This window comes from Anarrhichthys ocellatus, unplaced genomic scaffold (assembly GCF_004355925.1).
Source record: "Anarrhichthys ocellatus isolate YVR2014 unplaced genomic scaffold, GSC_Weel_1.0 scaffold75, whole genome shotgun sequence".
Taxonomy (NCBI): Eukaryota; Metazoa; Chordata; class Actinopteri; order Perciformes; family Anarhichadidae; genus Anarrhichthys; species Anarrhichthys ocellatus.
The window spans coordinates 1626685-1646504 of NW_022280105.1; the positions used below are offsets into that span (position 1 = coordinate 1626685).

The window sequence follows — 19820 nt, forward strand, 5'->3', positions numbered from 1 at the left end:
TTTAACACTTCTATTAGTAAATATACTGTAACATATAATGTCCACCACTAGGGGTGCTATTTCTAATTTCTACTCTTTCTAAATGAATGAGGGCAACAGTGTGCAGTGCAGAGAAGACAGCAGCAGTAGCTCCTTGTGTTACTCCATGTACACTGTAGCTTTCAGCTTGTCCATGAATACCCAAGTAAAGATCAAAGTAACGCAAACCAATGCCTTTCCACTGTGTGTTGGCATGTAACTGAAATTGGATGAGTAATCCCATTACTGCTGACTCTCCGCGTCACAGTCTGGCCACACTTTTACCACACATTGACCAAACACAGTCAAGACTTGTTTTAGGTTTCAAACTTGTCTTGTCCTACATTCCGTAGAATTACAGATGTATGTATGCTCAGTCAAGGTTCAAAGCAGCCCTTTAGTCCACACCTCGAAGTAGTTCCCATGGTTACGGTGTAGTAGAGACAGACTGTGGTGCTGCTGGTATCAGAGTGAGAGACAGGCGAGAGGAACAACATGTGCTTTTGCATTTTCTTTTACCATCAACACATTGAAATGTCTACACACGTCACAGCACCGCTGCAATTCACGCTCTCATTTAGTTATGTCGTTTTTTAGGGGGGGTCAAAATCCAAAATCTGGTAAGAGAGAAAAACACAGAAAGACGACAGCGTTGGTTACCGCCTGCATTTGCAACACGGACCACAGTTGTTCCACAGTAAATGTACGCTCATGATCATCCTGTTGGAATAGATGTTTATTCTAGGACTCTGAGAGCCAGGGGCATTTCTAGGATTCAAAGAAAGGGGGGGCTTAGCCCCAAGGGGAGCGGCAGGTTTGCGCGCACAGCGTGTGGCAATTTTGTTTTGGGGCCCATTTGGGGTATATCAGTTGTTTCAGACAGTTCATAGATTTTTTTTTTTTTAAAGCCAATAATGCCAAATTATTTTGGGGGCCTGAAGAACATTTTAGGGGGGCTTGCTGAGAGCTATTGACCATAATCTGATTTTATATTCAGGGATTTGTGAAGAGTCGCCAAAGTGCAGCTGTAAATGAAATTCAAGATGTCGGATCTTAAAGATCAAAGCATATTTTAATGGATCGTATCGGCTGAAATACGATCCTTTCTTTTCTGTGTTTTATCCTCTCCTCTACTAGTGTTTTGAAATCTGTTCTCCTTGACAATTTATGTGCATGTGAGAGTATTGCAAAATGTAAAAAATTAGTTGTTATCCCTCCACTTTCTTTGTAATCAGCATAGAGCAGTGTTTGTATGTACAGTGACTGTATCTACTGTCAAGTATTGTGTGTGTATCAAAGCCTCCACATATCTCCCTCTGAGCCACAGAGCCTCACCGTTGCACTGGGTGACATGAACACACACAATGTAGTTTACTTTGACTTAACCCCACATACACCGTCCTGCTGCCGCAAACACTCACGAGAGCACCACATGTGGATTCATCCGCGGCTGAAAATAGTCCCCAACATATGCACTATTTCCTCCTGACTAATTATTACTAAAACTACAGCAACCAGCTGTTCTGGGGAAAGTGCTGTGCATTTAAAAAGACAACATTTTAATATGAATGAGCCGTTTTTGTGGGCCTGGTTGATTGTTCAGTGGGCTCAGGATGTTCTGACTATAACACCAGCCTAACCATTTCATCAATCAGCTCTTAAAGCACGCTGCGTAGATAGTGAGGGATACATTACTGTCTGTCAATGAGAAATCAACCTATGAAACACATTTAAACTATTATCCTCCAAAACTATTCCATTATGATGACCAATACAGTGTTAGGAATGTCCAACCACTCTTTCACAATGTGACCTTTTTGTTAAGGAGATCAAAGGAAATCATTTTATTCAGTTGTTGAGTTCAATGACTTTTATCTGTGTGAAGTATAAAATGGGTTGGTCAGGTGATGACATACTGAGCAGCACATGAAGTACGTCTTTTGTATCTGGGATTTTTTAAATCTGAAATGTGTTCTACAAGTAGCATCTCCTTCATGGAATAATGTATATCGTGATAGCTTTTAGCTTAGCAGAGCAGTGTGTCTACTGTTTAGGCTGTTTGTCAGGGAACAAATGCCACAACTCATCAAGACTCAAGTCAAGCTCACATGCCTTGTTGCTACCTGCTGATGAGAGTGAAGGGGTTAGCCCTGAAGCAGCAACACCTTCTGCTCAGGCCTACTTGAGGTGGACCAGCTATTACACACAAAAAAAGACACTAATAACAACCTAGCAACTTTCCCTAACCCCCGCATGCTGGAGTTCCCTTAACAGTTGGAGGAGGAGGATGGATTAATTACAGTCAGGCCACAGAAAGCTGCAGGTTGAGCACATATTTGGAGAGAGAACCTGGCTCCTCCAGCTCAGGCGTACATCCTGCCTGGAAGAGTGAACTACCAGACTGAGGAGGTTGCTGAAACATGCATATCTGTTAAATCCAAAATAGTTGGATTTGAGAGATTGCACAGCTTAGAGCCAAAGTTTTTAAGCCTTGTGGGACTTGTGAATAGAGAAAAGGGAAGGTTGGGGTTTGCTGTGTGTGTGTGTGTGTGTGTGTGGGTGTGTGTGTGTGTGTGTGTGGGGCGGGGGGGTTCATTTCTATGAAATGAGGCCAATTCCAGCTAATCTGAAGGTGTATTAAAGTTGCATTTCTATCAGGTCATGTGAAGAGATTTCACAAAGAGAATGGTTAGTCAGATTCACTGCAGCACTCCTCTACTCTCGTTCACTTAAACCTCTCCACTTTCTGTCTCTCTCATCCGTCCATTTGGCCTGTTGGTGTCAGTACATCTACACACAGTGGTGAGTGAAAGGGGCTGTCCACACTTACAGGCCGTAGTGATGCCACACACTGTAACCTTGGTTGTCTTCTGCCTCTCCTCAAGGTCCTCACTGCTTCTTTCATCATGCCCTTTTGATGTGTCTGGTAGAGGGGGGTTCTGGCCTCACGGCCCCCTCTTTTATAGTATATGAGGAAGAGAAGGAAGTCCTGAAGCATCATGAGTCGCAGCATTAACAGCTTATCTGTTATTAGGCTGACGTGTCGTCCTGTGGCCTTCATCGGGGGCGTTACACAACTCTTCTCCCAACCAATCACATATGCGCAGTGACTAACAGCTACCAATGGGGTATTCACACACGTGCTCATGATTGAGTTTAGTACATGAGAGCGTTGTTTTAGACCAATCAGAAAGGCAAGGCGTGTTTCTAATGATTGGTATTGGTCAAACCATATTTAGTTCACAAACAGGAGAACAGTATCTATAAGGAGTTACTTCACACTTTCTCAGTACGTTTTAATAGCATTTTATGGAAAATGTACTTTTTGTGTACCAATGGAATTATTATGTTAAATGGAATGAATTCAAATGCCACTAGAGCAGCTCCATATGAATGTAGACGATATACAGTCATCGTATCACGTTGACTGTTGCATAGTTACATACAGTAAGTGAGACGCTGCAACATGCTGCCGTACATTCTTTCTACAAACCCTTTTCTTTAACACTGTTGCTCTCTCTACCCTGTTTGGTGATTTATTTCAACCCAACATGATGCTGCCTTCTTGTATTGTTCTTTTTCTAAAAAGAACAAATGATGTTAAAAAGTGTAACCATGAAGTTGTCTCTCAGCAGTGATCTTTAAGATGTGATTGTTCCACCACAATACGACCGGGGATACAACTCTGTTCTGTCATGAAAAAAGACAAAATACGAGCTTTGGTAAATATGACCAGTTTGCAGGTAGTTTAGTCAGCAGTCGATGGTCAGGAATCTATTTGGCAGTGAGTTGAGTCTTTATGTTAATCTTACTGCTTCCCACAATTAGCGGTGTGGGATATGATGACATTAGATCCTAAGCGATTTAAATGTCTCCACGAGCTGCCTTGCACATTCTGTCAGTTGTAGTTCTACGGCATACAGCGTTGTAGCGTTGCTGCTATATAAATATCTCCCCAAGTGCATAAACTGCCTATCTGTATTTGAAGCAGCCACACTCCCCCAAACATCACCTCATATGGAGCAGAGGAGAGACAGGTAATGTGTAGAGCAGGTCGTCCTTCAATCACAGGGTCGGTGGTTCGATCCCCAGCTCCACTAGTCAATGTCAATGTGTCCTTGGGCAAAACACTTAACCCCCGATTGCTCCCTCAGGCTGTGCCTACGGTGTGTGAATGTTATTATTATATTATATTAGATAGTCCTGATGGGCAGGTGGCACCTTGCATGGTAGCCCTGCCATCAGTGTGTGAATGGGTGAATGATGACATGTAGAGTTAAAGAGCTTTGAGTGGTCGGAAGACTAGAACAGAGATATACGTACAGTCCATTCACCATTTACAGAACAGGCTCGGTAGTGAACAACATGCTAACGCGTTCATGGATTTGGTGGTGTTGTGTTTTTAGTAGTGCTGGCAAGTTAACGTTAACACATTCATTAATTAACGCCGACAATTATTTGATCGCGCGTTAACGCAGTTCTTTTTTACTATTAAGCGGACGTTTTTAACACAAGAACCGGGCAGCGAGCGGTGAAAAGCTGTTTGTGTGGCGTCATTTCCTGCTGCTGCTGCCACCCCCCCCCCTCACTCCGTCACCGTCGGTCCCTCCTGTCTCTCACACACACACACACACACACACACACACACACACGCGATCGTCTCGTTACAGGATCAAACGTGACAATATCAAAATACATATTGTCGTGTTTTTAAATGAACATATAAGCATGAGAGAACAAACTGCTCTTAACTGCAACTCTTTATAAGCATAACTTCCTCATGCAGGTTACTGCCATGGTACAAACTACAGGTTCCATGCTTCACCTACATTCCCCTGGGTCCTAAGTCCCTCCATGTACAGCTTCTTATCACCCTCTATGTACCAACGTACATTTATAACAAATACCACACATATTACGGTAATCAGCGTTGCATATGTGTCTGACCTAAATACCAAAAAAAAACAAAAAAATAACTGATTCATTTAAATTATATTTTTAGAGTTTTTAAAGTGTTTTGTTTGTAATATGTATAATAAGCATCATTTAGTATCACTGCTGAGAATTTAACAAACAAAAACATGACGTAGATAGGTTTCAGTTTTCAAGAAGTATATTTAAATATCATCTCTTACACACATGAAGATAAAGTTGTGAACACCGGCTGAATATCTATGATCAGAATCATTATAACTGTTATAACTGCTGCTGTGTAAAGGGAATACTGCTGCCAACAAGAACCTTATTTGTTTAAAGTGTTTGCAAACCAAATGTTATTGACCTTTTGTTCATATAGCAGTACTTTTAAAATAAAAGTGCGCAATACACTACTTTTGAATTCATTATTGAACTTTGCCATAACAATGAGATTAATCGCGATTCAAAATTGTAATCGTTGCCCAGCACTAGTTTTTAGTTGAGCTACCCAGAGAATATCCAGTGAGGTGATCCTCATTGTTCTCCATGAAGTGGCTGGAAGTGATGTGGTGTTTCATTTGGAGTGAGCACTGCTCTCACTTAAAAAAATTGCCTTTGAAATTCTTCATTGCTTGCGGCCAACCGGTGATTTGGTAACTTTGGAAGTAATTTGGTCGTGTGTCCTCTGATTGTTTTTGGTACGCCATCACATCATAATTTAGTTTGAATGAAACCTCAGCTCCTGGTGTTCTTCACTGAGGGAAGAGGGAAATAACAGGAGTACCGGGCCAACCGGCTTTAATCGTAACATATTTTCTTTTTAAATATGTTCTTTGTGCTGGCTCTCATTTATCCCTGTGGAGAGCGCTTCATGTGAACCTTGAAAAGTAACGGATAATTATTGAAAGAAACTTTAAAGTTTTAAATATGAGAAAGTCATTTGTTGTAATGTAGCAGGGCTTGACTATCAGTTTGGTTGTACCGTTCAGTCATTTTCAAAATAGTCTTGTGGGCCGTGATCCTGCCTGAAAACAAAGAGTGATATGAGGGTGTTACCATATCGCCCCACTCTACCTGCGATGTTGTTTAGTGCTGCTAACAAACCCCATTAATTATGATGTCACGTTAAAAGTATGAATATGAAGCGGGATAACCCATAAGGGGGTTACCAATACCACCCGTCTCTGTGTAGAGATCCCTTAACCTGGAGATCCTTAGAGAGGTAGTGAATGTTAGGAACAAGTCATTTAACATTTGTCTTATTGATTGGAGAGAAATGTTGATTTAGGCGCTGTGTGAGGCAGACGGCTGCCCACCCAGAGCCTGCTTCTACTCCAGGTTTCTGCCTGCTAAAAGGGAGTTTCTCCTTGCTGCTGTCGCCCAGTGCTCATGGTGGCAATTGCTGGTTGGGTCTCTGTAAATATCATAAAGAGTACGGCCCAGACCTGCTCTATATGAAGTTACCGGAGATAACTTCTGTTATGATTTGGCGTTATATGAATACAATTGTGTGAGTTATTTCTGTAAGACTGCTGATCTCATCCATGCTTATTCATTTCTCTGGGACTTTTCTGGCTGTGGCGCAGGAAGGTAACGCTCTTAATCCCACCTACAGAGCTCTGATTGGCTCGGTTGTAGGAAACATATCACTAAACCACTTTGAGTAAAAACATCAGAGATGTGTGGGGGGGGGGTTCAGAGACCTGGAACCAGGGTAGCACAAAGCTGCACAAGAACTTCTAGTTGTATCCTTTATTTTAAATACAGGCAAGCTCTTACAAATGATGAAAATGTGTTCATTCTTGCTATTGGAAGGATGCATCATGTTTAAAGGTTATGTTTGAGTTGAAACTCAGCTGTTCAGCAATAGAGCTAAGAATCCTAATCCATGGGTTAATGTGCATCACTTCATTTAAACAGGTCACTATGGGCCTACTGTATCTCTCCACCAGTCTATTGTGACCTCATATTCCTGTATTCTTTTATTTTCCCCATCTTCTCATAATGCCAAACACCAACCACTGAACCGAAGAAAAGAGCAGTTGTCGTAATATTTACATGTTGTCTCATGTTTAGGTAATTGCTAGCTGTATTCTCAGGAGGACCCCCCCACACACACACACAGGGCTGGATTGAGAAGGTTTTCATTACAGTTTTGCCTTGACAAGCCGTTAGTTGTTCACATATCGCAATCTAGTAAATGTCTTTCTCTAACGTCCCCACTCCATCTTCCTCCCGCCTACCTCTTCCTACCTACATCCTCCTCTCTTCATGGCTGCGATAGTTGCCATGGAAACAGAAAGGGTTTGGAGGGATGGTGCCATGTGGATGCCAGTTTGCGGGTGGGTGGCATCCTGGGACTTCCAGGCCCTCTTCCTTCACTGTCCACAGAGGAAATATCAGTTAATGACATCCAAGAAGGAGCTGCCTCACAGCCAGACGCTCTCCTGTAAAGGTAGAGCGAGAGCGTTGAGCGCGTCGTGTTTCTCTGTAAAGTGGAGTCACATGCAGAGAATTTGAAATAGCTGCTGAGGTGTTTCAGACAATTTTGTCCTTGTAACACTGGGTTTAAAAAGAAGAGTACAAAAGAACGAAACAAAGTTTAAAGGCAAACCCGATGAAAGGCAGCTCAAAGACAGCCATTACCTGAATGTCAGGCTGTATTGAGCCAGTGCACTTACTGTAAAGATGCACATGCTGAAAGAGAGCGCGGCCTGTCAATGCCAAGCTCATCACTCCCACTCCACTCATTAAATGAACATAAAAAGGGAGCTTTTGCCATCTATGGTAATGTTCACTGTTGCCTTTATGTTTTAGAAGCCACCACTTAAATATGCAGAGTCCAGCAGGCGTGATAAGGAAAGAAAAAGGAATTGTGCTCTCAAGTTACTCATTTATGCTCTTAAGTTACTTCATTTTTGCTCTTATACCAAATATTGTGCACACAAATTAACAGAATAAAGCAGGAAGTATGTCCATGTATCTCCTTCCAAAGTCCAATCAGAGTGCATTGAATCTAAGTACTTCATTTAGATGAGATTCATGGCCCTAACAGCTGGACCAGTGAAGTCCAGTGCTCTCACTGACATCACACTGTCACGGTATATCCATGAGCGAGTCCAGGAAGCCCTAGTCCACAAGCTGTGAGGTGGACATTTGGACTGAGTGTTACCCTCTTTCCTCACATCTGTGTGCTCTCTCTTTTCCCTCATGAGCCTGAAGCTTGTAGGCGTGTTGAGCACTTCATTAGCATACTCTCCTCTGACTTGGCAGTAGTTTTCTCCTGTTACCACTGTAGTGATGCACGATGACGTTGTTCCTTCTATCTAGAGCCATGTGTTTCCACTCATCTTCATTTACTATAAGTAAAGTCCTGGTTCATTAACGAATCGGGAACACTTTGACTTCAGCTTTCCCTCATGTAGTTTGACTTGGTAGGAGAGGGAATCAATGAGAACGTTCTAATCGCTTTGGCTTGTCACAGTTTGTGGAGAGTTGCATGAACAACCTTTCTTAACTCCACCACGTCACGCCGCTGGGTGATGAATTTCACTGCTGACGGGTTCAAGGGCAATTTGACCTCCATGGTTTGTTTCCATTTTTAACTGCAGAATACTCTCTTTCATGGGGACATTCCGGTTCAGATTGTGATTATTGTCCCACACAGTGGAACACGGTAGTCCAATGCTCCAGACATGAGGACAACTTAAAGCCACAGTAAAAGCAATCAAAGCAATGGCATTACATACACAGCATACTCCTTATAAAACACATTTGATCACATTGAGACTGAGACAGAATAAACAAAGTCAAATATTGCTATAATATATATAATAGGATTTTTAACACATCCCTTTACAGCTGCAGTAATACACAACATTAATGCAGATTTGTTGAAAAGAGATCTCTATCTCACGCAATTTTCTCGTCTCTAGAGGGAGTTTTTATTGCTTACTGAAGTGAACCAGCTCAAACATTTTTTTTGCATGCTTTTAAAAAATAGCCACGATCTTGATTTCATAAAAACGTTGTTCTTCCTCTTTATTTAAACATAAAGTATCCAGGTTTCCATTGTCAATTTAGTGATTAATTATTGAAAAGAGCAGTTCTTACAGGCCGTTATGCTGTTTTTCTGTACAGGTTTATGAACCCATTCTCTGATTGAATTGTCACCTTTAAGAAACATCACCATCTTAAATTAAATGCTAAAAATCAGTGGATTTAGATGATTGATTTCAGTCCTGCTGCGATAGACGGATAAATGGGCTAAATAACACCATTCAGCCAAACAATGGCATGCTTTCTCTGCACCTCCTTGTGCGTATTTGTGAGCCAATTAAGAAGGCACTTTGGCCTGTGCTCCATTTGCCAGAGCCTCCATTTAGATTAACCAGTAGTTCCAATTAGGAGCGGACGCTTCCTTTTCTGTGAGTACGCCAGCCTCTAATGGCTGGATAGATTGATTTAAATGCAAACTAGAGAGGTTTTAATGAACTGCTTTTACAGAAAGGGTTTAATTGGAATGTGCACACACACAGACAGGTTGCCAAACTGTTCACACACCATTAATTATGCATTGTAGTGTTTTTTTTAAAAAGACAGAATAAAATTTCACTAGAATTATAGACACTAAGCAGAGTGTGGAGATGGTTTCTGTTGACATTTTAAACAGATGAGATGTGTTGATACTGTTGAATATAATTAGTCTGAGAGGGATGCCAAAACATTGCAAATACAGTAGATCATCTATCCATCCATCTATCCATTCATCTATCCATCCATCTATCATCCATCTATCATCCATTCATGTATCATCCATCCATCTATCATCCATCCATCTATTCATTCATCTATCCATCCATCTATCATCCATCTATCATCCATCTATCATCCATCTATCATCCATCCATCTACCATCCATCTATCATCCATCCATCTATCATCCATCTATCATCCATCTATCATCCATCCATCCATCTATCCATCCATCTATCATCCATCCATCCATCTACCATCTATCATCCATCCATCTATCCATTCATCTATCCATCCATCTATCATCTATCATGCATCCATCTATCATCCATCCATCCATCTATCATCCATCTATCATCCATCTATCATCCATCTACCATCCATCTACCATCCATCTATCATCCATCTACATCCATCCATCTATCCATTCATCTATCCATCCATCCATCTATCATCCATCCATCTATCATCCATCTACCATCCATCTATCATCCATCCATCCATCCATCCATCTATCATCCATCCATCGATCCATCCATCCATCTATCATCCATCTATCATCCATCTATCTACCAGCCATCTATCATCCATCTATCATCTATCAATCCATCCATGCTCCTGAAGACCTGATTATTTTCAATAAGCTATGTTATGGAACACAACCCTGTTGCTTTCTCCCAACTTGTTTTAAACAGTTGAATAAAGTTAGGTTCGTGAGCATGTTTCGTTCAGTTGCTGAAGTTGGTGTGCTAGCTTGTTTAGCCTGCAAAGGTTTAAGGTTTGTGGTTCACCTCTGGCTAGGAGCAATAGTCAGATGTGTGTTGGGTGTTTGAGAGAGTTGGATAGTAATGAATAGGAAGCCTGGGTCAAAACAATGAGTGGGAGCCCAAATCACCAGCTAAATATACTGGCTAACGGTACTTTTTTACTTAGCTATGTAGCATTGTCTCTTCAAACACTATACTGCATTGTTAAATGGACCAAAACCTTTGTAGTCGTAGCGTCACAATAAAGTGAAGTGCTTTACATCTGCAGGTGTGTTTGCATTATCAGTTTCATTCAGATCATCATTTGTAAGAGATGATCTCATAGATAAGTTATAGCCACAGACTGTACTTCTTTTAAATCAGACTTCCACAGAGAGGAACAAATTAGTGTGTGGTGTGATCGCTGAAAATGTCCTGGAAAAGAGTTGGAACCCTGAAAGGATAGGGTGACCTTTTCCGAGCCTTAAACCAATAACAGCATTCTCACAAGTACATTGAACGTGTTATTTGTCTTTGTATTTGGCCCCCTTGTACATACTTGTCACAAAGAAATCCCTTCTTAAAGCAAACTCAGTGTAAGAGATGCAAGGCTGAGTCCACATCCCTCAGCCTGTGATAAAATGCATTCTTAAGTTCAGTTGAAGTAGATATGAGTCTTCAGCCGTCTGCTTAAGACATAACAAGTTTTAAGAAGTCAACTCTTATTAGAACTAAATTCCCTCTTTGTGTTACTATAGCCTCTGCAGCTTAACTGCACACAGATGGCTCACATTGATTTCAGTTCATGACCGTTAATAAATAGACAGAAACTAAAAGAATTACTGAAGGGATGATGGTAATCTTTCACTATCCATCATGGTCTCAGCAGAATGACCTTCCACAAGGCTTTGCAGAATGTCAACTTTCTTGCATGGGTCTTCTTTCCTTTCTCTTCTGTCCTCTCTGAGAGGCTCATATTGGATAAGACCCACCTTGTGAACATTCAGAAACCAAGTAATATGACAAATGAAGACTGTGTGACCATCAAGGTGCTTTGATGTGTTTCCTTTTATTTGGATCCTCCCTGCCTAATACATGCTCTCGTCTTTCAAGCTGTGTTTCAGTTTGAAAAGCTGAAAGATGGGAGTTGATCTAGTGATACATTAGTGAAAGGCTTGTGCTCAGGTAGTTGAAGGAGATTTGGAAAATAATCCAGATGACAAATTCATGAGGTTTTACTTGTATAATAGCAACAAAGTGATGTAACTTGTCTGATAACAGGCTGTAACAGGCAGAGTATCTGCTGTGAGATTACTGATGGTGTAAAACCATGGGCATGCTGCAGACACACTTCCTATGTCCCGTGGACGGTACATGATGGGAAAGGCCTAAATGCTCGTCTTCAGTACATTACATTATTGTTTTTTGATCTGATGTGATAAAATGTCCGAAACTGTCAATTTATTATTTACAAAAATATGACAAATTAAATGGAACAATAACTATGAGGTTGCTGACTTTCAGCTCAACCTCTGAGAAAAGGTCACATTCATATTGAGGGATGAACTCCACTCACTATTGGGGGTCATTTAATGTGGATGCAGAGCACAGAGCCAACAGAAACCTGCCACAATATATACAGTAGATATATAACTATATTTGTATATAGTTTTTTATATATATATATATATATATATATACAGCGGGTAAAATAAGTATTGAACACGTCACCATTTTTCTCAGTAAATATATTTCTAAATGTGCTATTGACATGAAATTTTCACCAGATGTCGGTAACAACCCAATTAATCCATACATACAAAGAAATCCTAACAGATATGTTCAGAAATTAAGTTATGTGTAATAAAATGGAATGACACAGGGAAAAAGTATTGAACACGCTTACTGGAATTTAGTTAATACTTGGTACAAAAGCCTTTGCTGGTAATGACAGCTTCCTGTATGGAGAAACTAGGCGCATGCATTGCTCAGGTGTGATTTTGGCCCATTCTTCCACACAAACAGTCTTCAAATCTTCAAGGTTCCGTGGGCCTCTTCTGTGAACTCTGATCTTTAGTTCTTTCTGTAGAATTTCTATTGGATTCAAGTCAGCTGAACGTCTGGGCCATTCTAGCGGCTTTATTTTATTTTTCTGAAACCAGTTGAGCGTTTCCTTGGCTGTGTGAAATGTCCACCCTCGTTTCATCTTCATCATCCTGGTAGATGGGAGCAGAGTTTTATCAAGAACATTTTTCCATTCATCCTTCCTTCAATCATATGAAGTTTGGCAGTGCCGTCTGCTGAGAAACAGCCCCACACATGATGTTCCCACCTCCAAACGTCACTGTTGGTTTGGTGTTTTTGGGACGATGTGCAGTGCCATTTGACCTCCAAACATGGTGTGTATTATGGCATCCAAAGAGTTCAATTTTGGTCTCATCTGACCAGACTCTATTCTTTAAATGAGCTTCAACATGCTTTTTCTTCAGCAATGGAGCCTTGCGTGGTGAGCGTGCATACAGGCTACGGCGGTTGAGTGCATTACTTATTGTTTTCTTTGAAACTATTGTACCTGCTAATTCCAGGTGTTTCTGAAGCTCTCCACAAGTGGTCCTTGGCTCTTGGACAACTCTTCTGATAATTCTTTTCACTCCTCTGTCAGAAATCTTGCGAGGAGAACCTGGTCGTGGCCGGTTTATGGTGAAATGATGTTCTTTCCACTCCCGGATTATGGCCCCAAAGTGCTCAACTGGTTTCAGAGAAATAAAATAAAGCTGCTAGAATGGCCCAGACGATCAACTGACTTGAATCCAATAGAAAATCGATGGAAAGAACTAAAGATCAGAGTTCATAGAAGAGGCCCACGAAACCTTGAAGATTTGAAGACTGTTTGTGTGGAAGAATGGGCCAAAATCACACCTGAGCAATGCATGCGCCTAGTTTCTCCATACAGGAAGCTGTCATTACCAGCAAAGGCTTTTGTACCAAGTATTAAATATATTCCAGTAAGCGTGTTCAATACTTTTTCCCTGTGTCATTCCAATTTTTTTACACACAACTTAATTTCTGAACTTATTTGTTTGCATTTCTTTGTATGTATGGATTAATTGGGTTGTTACCGACATCTGGTGAAAATTTTATGTCAATAGGACCTTTAGAAATATATTTACTGAGAAAAATGGTGACGTGTTCAATACTTATTTTACCCGCTGTATATAACACTATATGTGACTTCACATGAAATAGCAGGAAGCATTGAAACCTAACACATGAACAGAAGAGCTTACTATAACAAATGAATGGGGATTTACTGCTTTTCAATGACAAAAGTACTGCTGGCCAGTGATGAATAAGGTAACATTCACAGAGACCCTGTAAACCCAGGTATAACTGGACACCACAACTAAATCAATGCAACAGAAACACATTAACATGATATGATCACGTGTTCCTCTTTTCATTGCTGTCTTTTTTTCTGTTGTGAATTCTCTGTTCTTTTATTTAATCCCTAACTGCTGTTAGAAAACCAGCACCCTGTTCCTCATGTCTCCATGTGTTCCCAGATGTTGGTGACGACTCCAGAGAAGTGGGATGTCGTGACCAGGAAGAGTGTTGGAGATGTGGCTCTCTCCCAGATTGTGCGTCTCCTAATCTTGGATGAAGTTCACCTCCTCCATGAAGACCGAGGACCAGTACTGGAGAGCCTGGTGGCCCGGACCATCAGACAGGTTAGTCCTGCTCCCTCTCTGCTCCTGAATGTGGGTAGATGTTACTCCCTTCTGCTCCCTCTGTCGTCTCTTGACATAGTTTTAATATATGGTAAACATCTTTTTAGTCATTTTTAGTTATAGTGACCATTACTACAGTATACAGTATATGTTTCTGTAAAGACCTATACACTGTTGTCATATACTTGCTAGAAGTGCATCAAAAACGTACATCATTTAGAGGATGCAGTGTATGAACATTCAATTGTGTGTCTGTGTTGTCACAATGGTATGGAATTGTTTCATGGAGTGTGTCTGATGGACTGCAGACTACTAGGACTCAGGGCTGGCTATTGTTTGACTTTTTTCTGATACAGGCCTAACAAATACCCCGGTTTCTACCAAAACAATATTTATCCAAATTATTGCAACTATTGATCCAAACCTAGAGGCAAACAGAAGTAAGACAGTGATTAACAACAGGAGTATCAGACATTGAAAAGACGTATTGAGGTTAAATACCTATCTCCAATAGGACCCACGTGCTGAAAATGCTTCGTCTCTCAGTTCCAGTATTTTTGTGCCAAGTTGCACTTTTTATTCACCCTCAGTGTGACAAACTGTATTTCAAGCTCAACAAGCAGACAGAGAGAAAGAGGCTCACAGACAGCCCTGCACTTCTCATCATCATCTCCCTATTGCATTTACTCTTCCACATTATCCACAAAACATCCCCAGAGCTCTCTGTTAAACACCCGACTGAAGGCTGGAAAATGAGACACAAAGGGAGAGGAGAGACGAGGGAGTCGAGGGATAGACCCTGTGTGTGTGTGTGTGTGTGTGTGTGTGTGTGTGTGTGTGTGTGTGTGTGTGTGTGTGAGTGAGAGGAAAAGGGAGTTTAACGAGGCAGGGGAGAGTGAGCAATTAGTTTGACTATGGAGTTATTCAGTACGTTCAGGTATATGCAGCTCGCTAGTTCAAAGAGTTGGTTGTATTTGTTCTGGGGATTATATGCATTCGATTTATAAGTGTGTGTCGAGTGACATAACATGTCATCATAACATATGCTCATACTACCACCAGGTGGAAATATGTTGATGTTGATGATGTCTTTGTTCCCAAGTACTATACTTCAGGAAAAAGGTCAAATACGTGTACTTTGGCTGTTACTTTCTACTTCCACCTAACTACATTTCTGAGGGGATATTGTCGTTTTTTCTCCGCTACATTGGTCTTATGCTATGTTCACATCAAATATGAAGCAGATTTTCACCTCTCATTACTCATGCAGGATCATTTGTGTTTATTCGTGAGGGAACAGGCTTACCTCCATGTACATATATCAACCGCTGCCCAATGAACCACTATAGCTGCTTTGTCTGACAACCAAAAACCCTGTTGTGTCTGGGTTCATAACATCATCCGGAGACTGCAGCTGTTGTCACTGAATCTAATGAGCCACACGTCGACTGCTTTGCTGCAGCGCTGTGAAACCCAGATAAACAGATTTTGCTGTGATATCATTGCAATAAATGACTAAAAAGGTTTCCGGAATAACTCCATAATGAAGCTGATTTGTAAAAAGGGTTACTTCATGGTTTGTCAGGTCTGTCCACAAGACAACAATACAACAACAAACGTTTGAAATGTTGATATCAATATCCTTCGTATAAAAAGAGGTTTTCTAGATTGATAATCTCCGAAGAATCTGAGAGAAATCAATACAAAGTTTGGCATAAGGTAGTTTTTGTTTGTTTTATTTTCATAGTAATTTAATAAAAGCTGTTTTGCATTTCTCCCCTGTATTGTAGTGTTTAATGTTCTTATCTTATTTTGTAAAACTTTGTGATAACTGTGACTGTTTCTGAAATATTTGTTGTACTTTTATTTAGAAGTGTCTGTGTTGGAGGTGCAGCATTCCTTAGACACTGTCCCTATGTGTGTCTAGTTCTCACCGGATAACTGACATTTTGTATAGGGTTTTAAAAAAGCATCCCACTGTAAGTCAGTTAGTATTACCAAGTTGTATTTTTGTTCTAATGCGAGCGCCTAGTTCGCCAGTAAAGTAACAACGCGCTTTTCCAGACGGCATGAGTCCTGCCCCCTTTGGCACAATGCCGCTGCAGGAAGACATAATCAGTGCTCTGTCTGTGAAGATGATGTTCCCTGATGATGACTGACAGGTGTCTGTGCAGGAACCAGCCAGGACATTTTGATATTAGAGTGATTATGTGAATTTTGACGAGGAAATAGAGAGAATGAGCCTCAGTGTGCCATATCTCCCTTTGACGAGCTACTGTTCTGTTCAAGTCTGTGGAAGGAATGGAGAAGAAGAGATGCAAAGGGAATGTTTTAGAATGCACAGCCCACCGCTGACTCATCCAGGCATCGTGCTCTGTGAGTTACATTTTGACCCTGAAAATGTCTCTATAAATGTCCACGATGTCTGTCCCTGGCACCGAGTGATGTGACTCATCTGTACCCGGTTCATGAAAGCCTTCAGATGTGTTGTGTTATTTAGGGGATGTGTGTCTCTGTGGGATTAAGACTCAAATCCTGTTTATGCAAAAACATATCCATGTGCACACTTTTTGAGGCAGATGTAATCACAGGAGTTGTGTTTTACCACTTATAACATATCAACATGTCAATCACATTGGCAGCTTTCCACAGCAGCTTTTAGGTCATCATACATCCCCAGACCTGTAAACCATCATGGGTCATCCTCATAGTCTAATGAATAAGGATTTAGCAGTTACATTGAATAGTTTATAACCAGTTTAAGTATAAAGGATGAAATGAAATAACCTGAACAGGGAACTAAATGTAAAACACTAGTAGGAGACACAATTAAAGGCAGGCTGTTGTCATACAGTGTTCAGAGCTATACTTAATACTGTAATTCATAGATATCCCAGAAAAATATATTTGTATATTATCCACGTAATCATGAACCAGGACAAATAAAGACCTTAAAACCCCCACAGGGCGGGTAGGTCAGATACTGCCCTTTGTGCCTTTTGTGAAACGAGACTTAATACTTAACTTAATATTTCACCATCTTTTTCTCACTGAATTGTTTTCTGTGAAGATGGAAGGTAATCTTGAAAAGACTGTATGCATGAAAGAGCGGAAGTTGACACGTGTTGCCAGACTTCTGTAGAGAAAAGCACGAGATAAGCTATCATGTGAACCGTTGTACGAGGATAGGTTGTTAAAGTTCTAATAAATGAGTGTTGGGAAGAAATAGTGGGAAAAGTTGATGAATGTGCCTTTGACTGGCGATTGGCTTATGGTCGATAGATGTATAGACTCTACAGGTGTGTACAAATATATTGATGCTTTTCTGGAAACGATTGTGACTGCCGTGTGATGGACCCACTCAAGTGCTCATCTTTTTGAGAAATGTTGAAAATACATGGATACCAGTCGTATGCTAAAGGACTCAGACCAGAGTCAGGAAGGCAGGGTGAAACAGAGGGATGAGCTGCTGTGCTGTGCAGTGACGGAGACCTCTTGGCGGGGTTAACCGCAAGGTAATTGAAAACTGGTCCGTACATGTGACCGCTGTTTACTCGGTTCACTGCCCACTTATCTGCAGGTTTAGCTGATATTACTGAAGAAGGGCTGACTGGGCTCTTTGTACACCTTAACACCTTTAAAGGTTGTGCTGTGGTGCACAAGTTTGAAGCCTGTCTGTTTGCCAGCAGACTGCACATGCTGAGTAACTGACATTGCTCCAGCTATTTTTTTAGCTCTATTTTATAGAGTGATACGTTGAGCAACACAGAAAAATGGCCTATTTATTGGATGACATAGTTATGATGTGGGCTTTTTTTGTAACAGTTTGAATTGTTTCTTCTCCCCTCCTTTGGATGGATGGTGCCACTAGCATTCACCTATCCCACCTAAGCCTAGGGCTGGCTCTGGGTGTAAGTCCATGGTTGGATAGTGGATGATTCCTGAATGACTGCAGCTTGTGCTCTTTCACGAGGCAGCTGTGATTGACTGACTGAAATGTGTCTAAACTGAAGGGACATTATGGCTGGACTCAGGCCCTGTAATAGACTCATTTGGGTGATGTCATCGTAAACAGTGTTGCACGTTGGACTGTTACTGTTCCCAGAGACCCAACATCAGTCTGACAAGTGTCCACACAGTTTTCATTCCACTCTTCGTCCAGTGTCACTGTCACTCACTGGGACTAACACTGCCAAGTCTTCACCCAGGGTACTCGCCTTTAAGTTCCTCTGGTAGAGTCAGTCGTCACTTCTGTATCACACGGTTAACGGACAGGGGAAGAGGGTCAAATTGTTCTAAAAAAACAGAGTCTGTAGTTTGGATAAGGCTGTTGTTTTATTAAAGTTTTTCCAAAGCAATCACGTAGAACAATTTCAATTCAATGAAACAGTCTCAGTGCTACAAAAGCTAAAGCTGACCCTCCTACTATTAACAGGCTCTCTCAGTCAGCTCTCGCTGTGAGTTTTTTTCTTTTTTCTTCATGCTGTCTTCTGATAACGCACAAAGGGTCTTTTCTTCCACCTCTGAGGGGGTAAGACAGCAGAAGGGTCTTCTATTCCACCTCTGAGGGGGTATGACCCCTAAGGGTCTATTAAAGAAGTCTATCCCAGTCTCTAGAGATGGGGAAAAAGCTGAATCTCACAGTTTTTCTGCTTCTTTTATGCTACTCTGAGGCTAGTACCTCCCCTAATCACATGCGTCACACATACAGGAGACATCTTGTACCAGAGTTAGCAACAGAATGTAACAGGTTGTAACTGGTTTGGTCCTGTTAGAACCAGAAGCACTGTATAAGGCTCAAGTGACGATGTTATACAAAGTGTCTAAGCAGTTTATATGTTAAATCACTTCTATCATGAAATAAAACTGTTTAAATGTTGTGATGGTTATGAAAAGAAAACAAGCTATATGTTGTGATGGTTATACTTTTATGCTTTCATATTTTTCGACAATCTCTTAACAGCACGCAAGGCAGTCGTGGCGAAAATTGCAGTCTGATTGGGGTGTCCAGCTGCGGTATGAAAAATTGGCTCGATAGCGCCGCCTATTGAGTAGCCCCAACATTGGGTTTCACCTAGCTGTATGAAATTTGGTAGATATGTGTAACTTGATGGGACGTACAAAAGATCCTCTTAGAAGTATGCCCGAAACCAAACAGGAAGTAGGCCATTTTGACTTTTATGATGTTTTTGGACTGTTTCAAGGCGTCGTACTTTAACAAACTCCTCCCAGAGATTTGACCCGATTGACTTCAGATTTGGTCAGTATGCTCTTGAGACCTTGGCAGTGAAAAGTTACTCAAAGATCAAAAAGTTATCGAACTATGTATCCGTGGCGGCAAAAAAACACCATTCGCCGCGAAACAGGAAGTTGTTGTAACTCGGCCGTACATTGTCTAATCTGCTCCAAATCTCTCATATGTCATAACATCCTGACCCGGAACACATCTACATGATAATTTAGAATCATAGTAATAGCGCCAACTAGTGGTAATAGGAAGTTATAGGTTGTTTACTTTGACATCCTGCTCCTCACAGATTAATCAGATCCCTCTCAAATGTTGTCAGAACAGCCTTAAGACCTTGATAATGCTTCATTGTGAAGATTGTAAGAAGTTGTTGAAGGGCGGCGACGTGGCGGTTCGGCGAATTTCGAT

General features: G+C 41.1%; 1 protein-coding gene across 1 annotated transcript in view; it reads left to right on the forward strand.

The window, feature by feature from the left end:
- ascc3 (activating signal cointegrator 1 complex subunit 3) overlaps positions 1-19820 on the forward strand; it is a 207946-nt gene that overhangs the window by 88442 nt on the left and 99684 nt on the right. The window contains exon 10 of the mRNA XM_031873831.1: positions 14000-14164. Within this exon, the coding sequence (XP_031729691.1) occupies positions 14000-14164 (165 nt within the window). The remainder of the gene's footprint in view (positions 1-13999; positions 14165-19820) is intronic.